At 34.9% G+C, this 16,112-nt stretch overlaps 1 protein-coding gene across 14 annotated transcripts in view; it reads right to left on the bottom strand.

Annotated features, from left to right (window-relative positions):
• Positions 1-867: 867 nt before the first annotated feature.
• Positions 868-16,112, bottom strand: part of RYR3 (ryanodine receptor 3) — a 218,150-nt gene continuing 202,905 nt past the window's right edge. For all 14 annotated transcript variants that reach the window (XM_082761305.1, XM_082761317.1, XM_082761306.1 and 11 more), the window contains 12 exons: positions 14,861-15,058; positions 13,354-13,484; positions 11,021-11,063; positions 10,303-10,430; positions 9,788-9,848; positions 8,593-8,739; positions 6,943-7,077; positions 4,811-4,967; positions 3,691-3,755; positions 3,483-3,583; positions 1,709-1,760; positions 868-1,007 (listed from right to left, as the gene is read on the bottom strand). In XM_082761305.1, the coding sequence (XP_082617431.1) occupies positions 912-1,007; positions 1,709-1,760; positions 3,483-3,583; positions 3,691-3,755; positions 4,811-4,967; positions 6,943-7,077; positions 8,593-8,739; positions 9,788-9,848; positions 10,303-10,430; positions 11,021-11,063; positions 13,354-13,484; positions 14,861-15,058 (1,314 nt within the window). In that variant the 3' untranslated portion in view covers positions 868-911. The remainder of the gene's footprint in view (positions 1,008-1,708; positions 1,761-3,482; positions 3,584-3,690; positions 3,756-4,810; positions 4,968-6,942; positions 7,078-8,592; positions 8,740-9,787; positions 9,849-10,302; positions 10,431-11,020; positions 11,064-13,353; positions 13,485-14,860; positions 15,059-16,112) is intronic.

Here is a 16,112-nt window from a genome sequence, read left to right on the forward strand (position 1 = left end):
GCACTATAAATACATGTGTTTTTAATCACTTTCATCATGCCATGTTTCTGTATTGTAGAAAAATTAGAAAGAAATCACAAAGGTAATATTTGGTTTATAATACTTTATTGCAGTGGGCACTTTTTATTAGAAGAAAAAAATGCATAAACCTAGCAGCTTCTATTTGCAGGTGACCACAGAGCATTGTTTTATTTTGGCCTAAAATTTAAATTGTATTCATTTTGATTCAGTGTATGTCTTTTAACAGCAGCATCTAATAAGCTGTTATTGAAGGTAGTATACAAACAAACTTCAAGTGCAGTTTCATACAGAAAGACAGAAAAGCAATAATGGATCTGTTCATCTAGAACACTAACATAAAAAGTTTGCATAGCTATGTCTACGGAGGTTTTAAGGCACTTAATGATTCAAGGTCAACAAAGTGTTTGAAAATGTTTCGTTTTAACTGCTTAAAGCTTTTTTAGCTGTGTCTTAGTACATTCACTAGCAAATACTGTGGGGAAAAACTGGGACAGCACTTAATTAAAATACTTTTTCTGAGGCGTGGCCTCTGATGTTCAAGTTCGTAAATGTGCAGTTAAGACACCTTTTAGCCCTTTCAACTCTGTTACCAAACACTAGGTTAACAATGTGGTTAAAAAGTTGTTATAATTTCATACCATGTTTAAATTGGAAGGCTTGAGTTGATCTTGGCATAGATTTTTCTCTTCTAATCAAAATTCCAACAGAAGACCTGTTTCACATGTGGTAGGTACTAAAAGCCTATGAAATAGTTTCAAATTTTACGTATGTCTTGAAGTTTAAAGACATTTAAAGCAAATACAAGCTGTGAATTTACATCATGAAAAGGAAGTACATTTTTTATATACTGGATCTTAACAATTTATGAATAAATAATTTCTTTTGTGGTATTAGCCAAGTTGATCCTCATACTGTTTCCGGAAGCAGTCTCCTGCTGGGAAAAAATCCCAACATCTTTCTTGGTACATCTTCCACACAAATGATTCCTAAAATAAAAAAGAGTATTTATTTTAACAGACCCCTTACAACCAATGCTCTACATTTTAACAATAAGCAGGTGCTGTGCCTATTACCATGGAATAAGACTGTGGAGATAAAGGAACTCAAAGATCACAATTCAAGCATGTTTGTTAAATTATTGTTCTGCACTCTTCCCAAATAAGTACTACTGAAAATTAAGCCTCATTACAAAAACAGTGAAGTGAAAATTGATCAGTCCAGTTATATTAGAGCAAACCTGTACAAATCCATATTACAAAATGTGTTTTAGTTTCCTTGGAAAACACTTAAGGTACTTTAATAGTGTTTCCATAACAGCTTCTTATTTGAAATAACATAATTTAATCCTACTTATTTTCCTGTTTTATCCAGCACTAAACTCTGTCTATAGCAATATATGTGTATATATAGGTAGTATATGGACATGTGTAAATGCAGTGTTGTTTGGGCCTAAATGTAAATAAGAAAACTGCTGCAACTCCTCCTTCTCCCACCCCCCCCCCCCCTCCTTTTTTTTTTAACCTTTCCTTTTTGTTCCACAAAAATCTCAGGGGTGGGATTTGTCTCCACTCCTTGGTGGTTCATCAGTTCCACCTGGTGGTACACAGCTACAAGGCTGGAGAAGATTAAAAGGTTTGTCTTTTCAACATTTTTAAGTTAAAAATTTAGATTTATTTTTTCAACTCACCTGGCCAGTATGCTCAGTTTCATCCTTGTTTATGAGATACATTAAAAAGAACCTGAAAAAAGCACATGAAACAGGTATTAATGCAAAAAATAAAACCTCTCCCCTAACCTTTCCTAGAATGGAATATGAGGAACACTCTACCAGCCAGCAAAGAAATGGAAATATTCTGCCAAGCTTCTAAAGTGGGTATTTAAAAGGAGAAAATGCTATACCCCAGGACTTCTCTTGTGGAAGTGCTAACATCTGTAAAATCAGTAGAAATTGAATTTTTATTCATTTCAGTGCTAGAAGCAACATCTGAACTAGGCCTATGTCAGCTCCTGTACACATATGCTCTGTCTCACCGTGGAAGAAGTTGCTATAGCTTCTATGCAAGAAGGTAAAAGTGGGACAGATGGGCTCAGCTTATGAGCTGTAGGGTATGACTGTTTGGAAATCTTGGTGCAGCTGAGTAGCTGCCTATTTGGCTCTGGTGCTGCCTGTGCTCACACAGATGTACGGAACTTGGACTAGCTAGGAAGGCTGTAGAATTCCAACACTGGTCTGATTTATGTGACTTAGCTCTTGGTTAGCCACTTCTAAGGCAGTGCATTTGGAACTGAACATTACATGTTTTCATTGTAAAAAAAGAATGTATACTGACTTTAACATTTTTCTAATTAAAAGGCAATCTGAATAGTAAGATTATTCAGTATGCATTGTAATATTAAGGAAATGAGATTTTTTAATTTACTGTGAATGACAGGATCCCACATGCCAATTAAGTGATACAATATAATAAGGAAAGCTTGGAGGTTGTAGACTGCTATAAAGCTATGGATGCTAATGGAAACTTGCCTCACAAAAGTAATGTGTATTGATTTTGCAGAGGTTACAATGCTATGAAAGGAATAATGCAACGTATACTCTATGAGGCGCACATTTTTTTTTTTTAAGCTCACAGTACTGTATCCTAAAGCCAGATTTCTTTATCGAAGAGCCCACCAGTTCAGCTTCTTCAGTTTTGCTGGCACGATGCTCATGTAATTATCATTTTTGTAGGGGTAACTAATGCCACTAGATTAATTTTTTAATAACCCTCTTTGATCTGTTCTATATTCACTAATGAAAGTATGAGATCACTGTCTTGGGAGTTTGGGCAATAGTCTGAATATATAAAACTGCTGATTGTTTATTGGCTTCAGAAAGCTGTGTTATTACTAAGGAACTACAGGATCAGACTTTTTTTTTTGTAGCTTATTTTCCAGAAATGTTTTTGTTTGTTTGTTTTTGTTTCAAACATAATTCCTAGGGGAAAAAAAAGAAAAGGCAGCACCTTCCTTCTGCTGCTGTTAGCTCTTGCTGATGTACTTCTCTAGTCTGGAGACAGTCAGAAGTACCATTTCAGGTGAGCAACAGTTTTCAATGGTTTCATCAACATTACCAAACCTCAGGAAGTCACAGCCCTCCTATCTTCCAAACTAAAGCAACTTACTAGTTAAAAACTGTTGTTCCTTACCCTTCCACATAGGTGGGTTTCCTTCCAGAGGAACAAAAGGACACATAAGGGGTTGGTGTGCCTTCAGGCATCATTCCACTAAGCTAGCTCATACATAGGGTGAGCACTTTAAAAATACTGACCAGTACAGAGTAGAGGAGGGGAGGCCAGAAAGGAATGGAGATAGTCCCCAGTTTCACAGAATTCTATCTAAGGTTTGTCAGCAATGTGTGCTTCTAAATTAGTTTTGAGCTGAAAGGTCTCTTTATAATAATTCCAATAGTAAAATATACTTACAGGTAGTTTGCCAAGTTGTGCTCTTGCAAAGTATGTGTTTCAAAGCCATGTGGGGTTGTGTCAAAATAGTCATTGCCGATTCCACAAATAAAACATTTGGTCTGGAAACATAATTTGTATATACAAATCAGTTATAACTCAACAACTCTATTGTAACTGTTAAAAATTTAACTTAATAAGAGCAATGAAAAATGTAATGTTCTCATACCTCCATATCTTCTCTCACTTGTTCTTGCTGGTCTCTTAATTCACCAAAAGCATCAATAATCAGACCTATTTCAAATGGATAAATAGCAACAGTTAAGTACTTAGCAACAGTTAAAGTAATGCTGAGAAGTAGCTCTATTAGACATCCTCCATTCTATTTGGAGTTTAGCATACTTCTGTGTAGGTTTAATAATTCAAGGTGCAATCTACTAATTTGCAGACATCTCGTATTTGTTTACACTGCACTCCCAACAGTGATAATTTCTCTTACACAGAGCCATAAGCTTGCAAGTGAAAACCTTTTCCTTACTTATATTTTGGTTGATTTAAGTTTATATGCTCTTATCTCTTCTGTTCCCATGAAAGAATTTTGTTTTCATTCTCCTTCTTTTGGAACTCTTGTACTTCCACTTTTGCTCAGTGAAGAAGACTTGTCTCCCACAGACAACCACCCCCTTCCAATGTGTTAAGAATTGATCATTTTGAGGACTGCAACATTTGTAACTTTAAAAAAAACTATAGATGGATTACATTTTTTTCTTTTCTCCAAGACTGCCTGAAAAATGTTTTTGTTTTGCTTTTTTTCCTAACAACCTTAGGACAGTTTATACAATGAGTGTTTGATACAGGTCTCAAGCTAATTAGAACTGCAAATTGTCCTCTAAAGAAAGGAAGAAAGGGGTGTGCAGACATGTCTTGTCAGAGAGGAAACCCAAGGGGAACTGCTGCATTCTCCGGACAGCTGTGCTGTCTCCAACATAATTCTGTAAAAAGAGTTGACAGCAAGGCTCTCCAAGTTTACATGGTGATTATAGCAGGAGGAGTGATCCCGCACAAGCTGCGCCATTGCTGAACAGTTGTCAATGTGCTCATAAATGCTGTAACACAGGTAAGTTTCTAGTACTTTGTACAAGTACTTTGTTTCTAGTACTTGGCACAATGCATTATTTATAAATTAAATATAAAATGATCACTTTCAGAAATAATGACTTCATGGGCTCAGAAATAAGTCTTTTTAGCAATATCGCTTACTTTACCTCAAACACAAATATGGTTTAAACGTACTGCAGAACTTAGGTACACTAAATTCTGTCAGTTTCTGCCAAGGTAAGTGAAGGTACCTTGAATAATGGCCAGTAGGATAACAATGACAAAGAAGAAAAATGTGATGTCAAAGACAATTCGATACATTTCATAAGGGTCTCCTGCAGGATCCTCAATTTCATCCCCAATGCCACCACCAGCTCTTACACCCACATACATGTGGAACAGGTAACACTGAAAAAAAAAACACAAAAGAGTAGGAAATGTTATTTACCATGAATGATTCTGGACTTTTTTCTTTTTTAATTATTCTGACCTACTGATTCTTTCTAGAAGTTATAGAAACAGAGAACATGTAATATAATTCCTCATGTTCCCACACCAAAAATCTCCTAAGTATCTTAACTGACATGGTTTCGTCTTAGACCTACAAAGACGGGGAATCAGCATCAATTGTGTTACCCTTTTCTCATTCCTTAAGTCTTATAAACAAAGACCATTTGGGGGACATTTGGTGCTGTATTCAACTATATTCTACCCCTATGTTAATTCCTAAGGTTCAAGCTTGCTCTGAGTAAGTAGAGGACATCTTTTAAAGTATTGTAATGGAGTTTAGGAAATGTTAGCAAATACTGCCATAAAATAGTGACATAGTCACAGCAGGTAGATCTATCTGTATTTAAGTGGTTTCTGGATAATTTCATTTTGCAATAGTAGATGTCTGGTTTAGTGCCTTTTAAATTATTTATGATCTGTGAAACAGCCTGTGTTCATTTTGATGTGGAAGAAATCACCTTGCAGAAATGCTGGTGTGTGCTTTGTTTTTTAAACATAGAAGTCTTCAAGGAAAGATCCTTAAAATTTGGTTATTTAAGCTATGCAAGTATTTTAGAATAGAATCTTTTGCTGGATATCTATAGTACTTAACATTTCTGTATGAATCAGCTACAGAATCTTGTAAACTGTCTTTAGTCATACAATATGGGTTAAAAATATCAGAAATCTCTAAACCTAACCAATGTTCTGAAGTCACATTAGACAACAGTTGTGGTGGTCAACATTTATCATGAAAAGTGATGAATAAGTCTTTCATAAGCAAACATTGAACAGAAGTAGACACCCATTTTTAGAATGCAGCCTTACTCTTGACATAAGATACCATTACTATTTTAATCATGCTTAAAAATGTAATGATTTTTAAAAATATTTTTATTTTACATTTAATGAGGTAAATGATTTACCTCATTTGGCAGCATGGTTTAAAAAGTAATATAGTTTAATGATTCTGATTACTCCTACATCCATTGTATAACCAGAATATGGTATTCATCTCACAAAGGGCTCGCTTAAATAATACTGCTTGGGCAGTATTCATGTCCTATCATTTGTACATCTGACTTACATGGACTGTTTGATAAAAGCTCAATAACAGGGAAAATCATTTGGTGAAATCTATGACACAACTTTACTCTGAGGTATCTTACTCTAGTTTTGTTATCTAAGACAGGCAGACAGTGACTATTCCAGGAAAGAAACAAGCTGTCCATAAACTCAAACTGTTCAGTTTCTAGTACAAGAAGTTGTGCTATTTTCTTTTTATGACGTAAAAAAATTGTTTGGTTTTCTGTTGCAACAGGAAGAAATCATGTGGGGAATTACTAAAAATAGATTATCACCTCCTTTAATTTTCCTCTTCTCTACTCACCCTTGACTTCTTGACCGAATTACCGTTTGTAAGCAATATGAAGCAAGTATTTGTAACTAGTGCTAATAACATCATATACTTCACGTAACCTAAATAAGGATAGGAAGAGCTTGCACACTTGCAAATACTTGGAACAAACTGAGCTCTATTTATGCTGAAATAACACAGCTGCCTTTTGTACATAGGGCTGACCAGTTTGTTATAAAATTTGTTCCATGTACTTTAAGGGTTTGCTGTCTTTACATGCAAAAGGAGCAGCAAATCACATGCAAAAATATTCACAATAAAAATCCAGGTATTTTCCCATATTAGTGAATGTCACATATGTACCGTTGAGCTTAGGCCACTGAAGAATGCAGAGCGAATTTTAAGACCACAGACATTTTGAAAATGACATATAGCAATAAGTAATAAGATGGATTAACTTAACAATAAAGTTATTGTGATTTCACCATTTAAAAATTCAGAATGAAATTTGAAGCATGCTACTGATGTTTTACTTACCGTCATCATGTCATCACATTTCATGTCTGGTTCATCTTCATCTTCACTTTTGTTGTAGAATTTGCGGAAAAAGTTGAACGCCACAACGGTGTAAAGATACACTACTACAGCCAGGAGTCCTACAGTGAGCACAAGCTGTATGGAGACATGACATTAAAGTAGGTTTCAATTGGATTCTGTCAGATGAGGTGAGCTAGCTCACTGCAGTGCCTTAAGTACTGAAAAGGTATCATATGGTACCTTTCCCAAGAAGGGAACTAAAAAGAGCAGTAATGATAGGTTTGAGGGATCCATACAGACTCAAGAAACTGTAGTTCTTTCCAGCTTTCTAAGCTATATGTATAACAACTATACGTTGCTGAAACAATATTACTATTTAATGTAAAAGTGAAATTAAATAAAAATGAAATAACAAAATAATCCCCTTTAGTTAGTTTGGTAAATAAATTCAGCTGAGACTAAATACAACTGCTGCTCTTATAACTAGTACAGACATGAACACTGAAACACTACTGATTTCCCAGTTGAAATGTGTACTTCAGGAGCCTACTTACAGATCTGTAGAAAAAGATAAACTGAGGATCAACTGTTCAGTGGTCTTTTAAAAGAGTAGAAATAGAAAAAATAATCTTTGCTTATTAAGAAAGTAACATCAAACAATTAAGTTGACAGTTTCAACTATGTTTGAGGATTACATTTAGAAAAATCTCAAAATAAACCAATCATTAAATTAGAAGTGATATGAATTTGGTTCATCATGAAGGAAAATGAAAGGGATTAAAATAGGGATTTCATTTGTTTGTCATAAGGTAATAAATTTAATTGGTCAATTTCTTCTGAAAGAAAGGATTAGGCAAACACAAAGGATATAAAACTTAAACTGAAGCGGATGTTCTTTTAACTCTTAAAAAAGGCTTAGTATGGTTTTACATACATAACAGACTGTAAGAGAGGGCTTAGAATATATGCTAGTACATTTGAGAAAGAATGGAATGTATTTCTTTGAAATGAAGTTTTGGGGAAGTTCAGTTAGAGTAACGTTTCTTAAATGTAAGGAGAAAAAAAGTGTGTTAATGAAAAGGATGTTTTTAATGTTATGCTACCTCGCAACACAAAGCAGGTATCAAAGAATGATTCCCTGTGTAAGTTTCCACAATTATCTTTGGAAGCAGATTTTAACGTGATTTTTGCAGAACATAGTGACCTATAAATATATTCTGCAATGCAGAATGTCCATACCTGTAAGAACATTCTTACTAGCAAAGTACTGAAATCTCAATGACATTCAGATCATTGTTACTGCTGAAGCCAAGGAGAGGTTGTGAATTCTTACTAGTTATCACCAGTCCATACAGAAGGAGCTCGTTAGGTCATAATTCATATTCTTATATTTTTCTAAAATATAAGAAAAATACCTTTGCATTGTATACAAAATGTCTTTAGTTTTCAGCACCCTTTGGGCATAAATTATTATAACTTTTTAGGAATTAACATGTCTCATATGTGCTGAAGGAGACATGGTGGAGTCTATTCTGTAATACATTCATGATCAAAATTAATTGTATTCCAATATTTGCTAGGTACCCACAAGACTTTTCCCACTACTGTTATAAAATGTGTTAATTTCAAGTCTCTATACATAATACTAACCTGTTTGCCATTGTGAGTGACTGAAGACAGAATGGTTCGCAAAGTCTTGAAACCCATAGCAATATCCAGCAGATGAGCAGCAAAGAAGAAGTTATTGTAGTGCCCAAGGATAGACATAGTTGTGTACCAAGCTAAGTATAAAAATGACTGCAGAAAAAATGAAAAGTGACAGAATGTTAGCCGGTACTAATGTGGTATTGGACCAAGAATATAGCTTTCTTTGTCACTTAAGTTATGAAATAAAGTAATACTATATCATGATCTGATTTGAATCAATCTGAATGTAATACCTCTAGTATACATGTTCAAAAAGACTCTATTATCAACTCATCTATTCATACAAAGTTTGTTTATTGCTTGGTTATGCTAATGAGACCTCTATTTTTACATAGTTAAATGCAGTCTTCAGCACATATGTTAATAGCACCAAAATCCCCTACCTTAAAATTGTTTTGGTTAGGGACCTTGTTACACGGTACTATAAACCTTAATACTGATTCTGGAGCAGACAAAACACATTACATTACTCTTTAGGCACTTTGCTAGTTTTAAATCTCAGGACGCCCAGGAAACCTAAGGCAGATAATACAGCTTATTCTTTTAATGAGCAGTGAATCTGAGGCCACTGTGACATGAAAAGATCTTATTAACAAACAATGATTTAGTGCGCTCTTTTAATGCACAATTAGTTTATTAAACTTCACTTTATTCACCTTGGCATTGTATTTGTTTGGGAAAGATCAAAAGGATGCAAAAACAGATTAAAAAAAAAAAGGTATTTTAACATAAGTTTGGGCTTTTCAAAGAAGACATAAGAGAAGTAACCAACCATGTCAAACAGATTAAAGAATAGAAAAAGGTAAGTTTCTGTATACTGTGTTTGATCTGAGGAAAAAACACAGTTGGTTCCTAATTTGATTTCTAGAAAATTGAATGAATGTACCATTAACTTCCAAAATGCTGGCATTGTGTTAATGGGGAGGAGGTACTTATTTCCCCATGGAATCAAAAAGAAAATTCTAACACATATGAAAGCAGTTTTGCTACAAGGCAAGACAGAAAAAAAAAAACTATTTTAAAATAGCTTTGTAATTCAATACTATTTGTTTATGTTTAATATAAAAGCAGATGGCAGAAAATATATATTCATATTTAGAGTAAATCGAAGAATATTCTTTTAGGTTAACACACTTACATTATCAGTGAAAACAACACCGAGCTTCCAAATGTGGTACTTTGTATCAATGGAGCTTAACCTACAAAAAAAAAACAGATTTTTGAAATGCATGTACCAAATTCTGCAAGTATGAATAACAAACTGTGCTTGGCACTATATATGTGTTTGCTGAAGGTGGTGATATACTTTAGCTATTTATTATCTGAGTGATGTAGGTGCTTCATTCTTCAGAGATAATTCATTAACTCTCAGCACCTGTACAGAGTTTCTAAATGCTGATCTACCCAACTCTGACCTTCCCAGTATACCCAACTATGTCAGTCTGCATCAACATTGCATTCTTTTCTTATTTTTACAATAATAAACAACAGGCATCTTTGTTTTAAATCGTACTTTTTAGAAGACAGACTTATCCATTTGAATTTTCCATGCAGAGGAAAACATCACTATAGTTTCAATATAAAATCAATTTATATCTTTGATGGTGAAGATACAACAATGTATAATTTGTCTTTGAAGTTCTGAGGTCATACCATGATAGAAGAGACGCCTCTTCTGGTTCACTCTCTTCCACTGGACTAAAATCAAGGGCATTTTTGTCCAAACCCAAAAGTTCTGCTATGCGCTCTGCTCCATATAAGTCTCCATACTTGTTAATAACCTAAAAATGGAAGAAGATAAGCTTTTGCTCAGAGAAAGACCTTGGTCACAGTTACCTTAAGCCAGTAGTTGTTAGAAATTAAAAAACAAAACAAACGAACAAACAACAGAAAGAACAGTTTTTTCACAATTAGCATTATGGGAACAGTGAGAACTCCCAGGAAGCTGGGGGTGGATAAGTTGCTCAAGAAAGAAAAATAGAAGCATTAAAGGCTATTATCTGAAAGCTTCTGTATAATTTGCCATCATTTAAGCTGACATGTTTTTCCTTTTTTAGGGGGATGAGGGGGCTTTGTATCCTAAAGATGACAATGTCTGTAAATTAGGCATGTATGGCTGATTGACAGTACAAGGTTATTTAGTGTGTGAGTCTAGGAACTAAACCAAAGCATTCTTTCTTCCTCCCTCCTCTTACATACTCTCTACCTGACTGTTCACAGAGAAATTTACCACAACAGTGACTTCCATAAAACAAATTCCAGGTCTCAATTACTTGTATATCTCTGTGTACAGAAATATATTACACATAGATATCCCAATTAACTGAATAGTGTATTACTGCTATGAATAATAGAAATTTAAGAAGTTTACCTTCCGTTTTACAAATTTGTCCCAGTAATTGTTAGGAAAGGACCTGCAAAGATAAGGAAAAGATACTTCAATTTATTCAAGTTTGTTAGGGGAAAGAAAAGAACAACACAATGCCATGTTCATGATCACTGCAGGTTCTGGTACTCATTCAATCACACACAGCACTTTGAGTTGTGAGAACATTTTCTTTTGACATGGACAACAGCTGTCAGGACAGCCTGTTTCAACTACGCATCACTGCAATATCATCCCCTCCCTCCCCCCCCTTTTCTTTTTCTCAGCCACAAATATGATTGGCTACAAAAGGACAGCACAGAAGATACCATCACCTTATGAGCCTAACAACTTTATTGCTCCTAGCCATGAAATCAATGTACACAATCATTTTGAGAGGAAAATAAAGAGTTTTGTAGACTAATTAATTCTTCAGTTCACTGCATTCCTTATATTTCAAATATAGGCTGAACACTTGGGAACCAATGGACAGTTTGCCAACATCAAATTCAAATTAAAAAAAAAAAAGAACAAACAAACAAACAACAACAATAACAAAAAATGCAATGGTAAATTGGAAAAAACAGGAGTTAATGGTGATCTTTTGTTCTCAGGTGTACAATATTTTTGACATTGAATCTAAAATCCCAGAACAAAACTATTAAAAACCATTTATAATTCTAAAGCACCAAGATAGTTCAGCTACAGAACATGCAAGAAGGTAAAGAAAAAAAAAAAAGCAACTGAACAACAGAACTAGTAAAAATTAAAGATAGCTTTAACATTGGAAGAGTAAGATTCCATAATACTGTTCTACTGCCAGGAGTTGTGGAAAACTTCCCAGCTACTTTTTCCAAATAGAATTTCTGAATGAAATTCCAGACCACCCTTTCAGATAGACAAATTGTTTCAGTGACTCATATGTTTAATTTAACTTAACTGATAGAGCAGCCATGCTACTGCCAAGGCCATATACACCATGAGTAGGAGAAAGTATCGAGAAAGGGAAGATAAGGAATTTATGGAAACTACTTTTACGCAAACAAGACAAACTCACTATTATCAAAGAAAATAAAGTTAGCTAAATAACAAATAAATAACAAATAAATGCAAGTTTGCATACTGAATTCAGCTGTGCCTGATAATATGTTTTTTCTTAGAATCCTGTATGAAATACAATTGCTTCCCAGTTTATCACTGTTTATTCTTATACATTCTAGCATTCAGCCTTCTACACAGCAAATGAAAGACCATTCTAGATTTAAAAATATTTTGGCAATATTACCAAAAAAAAAACAACACCAGAAACAACTAACCTATTGTAGTATACATTTCAACTTAAATGAAAAATCTTAAAAATCCAGTGTAGGAAAATAAGGCATTCAAGAAATTTCTAATAATGTGGATGCTATAATTTTAATGAAAGAAATAAGGGCGCTATTTATAACACAAAAATGTAGTATGTCTGATAAAATAGCTATTTTGGCTATTTGGCAGCATATTGTCACTCTGATGCATTGAGTTGGTCTTTGCTGGCTTGTTTTTATCAAATAGCTATTTATGCCTGCATGTTTTTTAGCCAAAACTGCTTTGTGACTTGTATTTAATTTGTGCTTGTTACAATGAGAAATAATCTGTTTGGCTGTATGTCTTAATGGCAATTTAGACTGACTCATGTATCCAGCTATTCTGGTAAAACAACATGGAGAGGGAGAAAAGAAATTCAGGGTGACCTCTTGAACAAACTGCTAAAGCAGCCGGAAGAGCCTACTGATACTTTTCCTCCTCTTGCCTACACTTTTATCATTCACAGCCAGAACAGCAGGCGAGTCTCCTAGAATCAGTGTATGACTACTACAGCATCTGCTAACGCATACAACCTGACTAATAACTATCAGACTACTCAAATTCTGGGATTGCTATTTTACATTGCATTTACTTCTCCTGTCATATACAAATTTTGTTAACAAGAAATGGGGGTAAAGGGCAGGAGGGAATACAGCGATACAATATGAACATGAAATTGAGCCAAAGAAAATTCTACATAGTGACTAACGTGAAATGTCTTTGAGAGAGCTTGTGGGGCAAGACGCAGAATTCTTGCAAACCTTAGAACAATGAAAAGGAGGGGGAAATACATGTTAATATAGTATTTATGAGATAAACTAATAATACAGGATTTCACATTAGAATCTATTACTGTGGCATCTAATGTAAGTGAAAAATGCCGTCCTTTGAGATGTACTAGGTGCATGTGGACAGTTTAGGTTCTAGATCAGTGGCTTAATGAAATAGAATCTTTATAAAGAATTTATATATAAACATTTAATTTTACATACGGTGTGTTTATAACCAGGCGATCCCATTGTCCTTTAATATCATCTTCAGATGGCTGTTCAGTTATGTATAATCCATCAAATTCCAGCTTCCTAGCTACTTCCTTTTCTCTTTTGAATACAACCAGAGGGACCTATAAAAATGACAGTGGACACCTTGGTCATGGTTTATATATTTTTAGAACCTGTGATATCTATCTACAGTATTAAGTACTCTTTATATCACTATATAAAACCAAACATCATACTAGTATCCTGACGACTAGAAACAGTGATCAGAGATATGACTAAGGTATTCTCATCTCAGCAATAATGTTGATTCCTGTTACTGACCAAGAAGTTCTCCTAGCAGCAATTAGAATAAGATCATGAGTAATATATATATATATTCATACTAAATGATGAAATTCATCGTAGAGCATAAAACAAGATTCCAGAGACTGTTGCATTCACTGCCCCAATTTTGTAATCTTATTGGACAGCTGAGAGTCCTGCTGTTCAGCAGCAGTAATATAGGATGACTTTGAACTCCAAAATGAGGAAGTCAACAATAAAACGAAGAACAAGGAATTGAGAAAGATGGACTGCCCTGGTGAGCCAGAATGGTTTGTTTCAATTTCTTTCTTTCATAATTTCACATAAAGCAAGCTTGCCATTACTCCCAAAGAATTCAAATTAGAGGTTGCTGGAAGCATTACTGCTTTCTTTTTCTTTTTTTTTTTTTTTTTTTCCTCTCATGATAATTCATTGTAAAACAGAGCATTCCATTAGTGCAGACAAAAATTTGGCTACCACTTAAACATAAAACCACGTGCTGTCTGAATGGTTTAAATGACAGTGTAGTATGCTGTGGTGTTGCATCATAGCACTACAGGTACTGTAGGTACAGGATGTGAGGAGCTGCAGCCAGCAACTAAGCATCCATGCAGCTGCTTTCTTACTGCACCCCACCCCTATTAGAACAGGGGAGAGAGCCCGAAGAGCAAAACAAGAAAACTGGGTTGAGCCACAAACAGTTCAATAAGTAAAGAAAGAAAAACAACTCACTACATCCCACAAACAGACCAATGCTGACCAACAGCCACCTAGAAAATAAATCCCCCTAACCCCCAATCCAGTTTTTCTTTTTGAGCATGAAATATCCCTTTGTTCAGTTTGGGTAAGCTGTCTCAGCTGTGCACGCTCTCAACTTCTTGCCAGCATGCTCACTGCATGGCACACAGAATGGGTAAAGAGGAGGAAACTTCCACACCATGCAAGCACTGCTCAGCAGTAACCAAGATGTGGGTGTTACCAAGAGTTTTAACCTAAATCCAAACACATGCACTGCTATGAAAAAAGTTAACTCTATCCCTGCCAGACCTAGTATGTGAGGAAAACATCTACATGTGAAAGAGTGAGAATTTGTAAACAACTGAATAGAAATATATATTCTTATCTCAGCTCCAAAAACTACTTTGGGATGATGTCCTTTAACAAATACAGAGTAGTAATAAAATTAAGAACTTGCCTTTAAGCAATAGTATCCAATCACACAGACAAAGGAGATGATGGTATGAATAACTGCCAATGCTCTGAGAGCAGGTGCCATGTAACCCGTACTTTCTTCTAAAACAAAAAACACCATGCCTTCCTCCTCTTCCTCTTCATCGAAAGTGTTCCAGAGATTAGAGTCTTCCTCTACCTCATCAAGTGGCTCTTCTGTCACCTGAGAGAAATTCAAGCAAAGAGCACACACAAAGTTAAAAGTTTTTCCTTTATTATAAATGACAAATCCCTTAGTTTTCTACAATAAATTATATTTATAAAGCCTGCTCTTCTGAAGATGACAGAGAGCATTAGCTTTGAACAGTAACATCCTTCATTTTTACAGCAGAAGTCTCCACATCATCATCTCATTTCACTGAAAAGAGAAGTGAAGAAAAGCAAGTACAGGCATTTGACAGTTTACAAATCTTCCCTTTAACAGTGTCAAAGCAAAAAGGAAACAAATGAAAATGTTATGCACAAATGTTTTATTGGAAGAACTTAGCGATGATTGGATTATCCAGTATGACCAATTTCAAGGATTGTTCTGTAATCTACATTGTTCCTGATTACTAGAGTCTAGAAAGAAACAGTTACTGTGTTATCAACTTATACATTGCCCATAAGCTTTTATTTCATGACACAGTTTAGAGTTTAAATACTTAATCACTATTTTGTACATATTCTGACCAATAAAGTTGACACATTGCCCTAAATTATGCCAGTGATTTAAAAAACTTGGCCTTTAAACCTGAGGTCCCTTCTTTCCCGTTTGGCTCCCACTGACCCTTTCCTATCTATGACATATGGACTTGCTGTAATAAATATGAATTTTTGTCCTCCCTCTGCAACAGAATGGGGTTTTGGTTGACCTCTAAGACCCAAAGTAAAGCAGAAGTGAGTGGGGAGAAAAGGACTGTCAAAAAGAGAAACAGATTTCTCTATATTCTTTTGAAGTTCATCTTCACAAACTGTATAAAACAGAAAAAGAGACGCATGGAGGGAGACTCAATAGCCCTGTCAGTCTTTCTCCTGAAATGGCGCACACAAATTCTATCCAGTTTTTGAGCCTTTTGCATGTTTATCTGCCCTGTCTCTGAGACAGTAATTGTATCATAGCAGATGCTTTTCAAGACACTTGAGATCAGGATTCAGTTCCTTGAAGACTGAATGTTCAGCCAACTTCTTTTGTGAACTTTTTGGTTGCGAACAACAGAATTAGAAAAATGTAATAT

This window comes from Aythya marila (genome assembly GCF_965140915.1).
Source record: "Aythya marila genome assembly, chromosome: 5".
Classification (NCBI taxonomy): Eukaryota; Metazoa; Chordata; class Aves; order Anseriformes; family Anatidae; genus Aythya; species Aythya marila.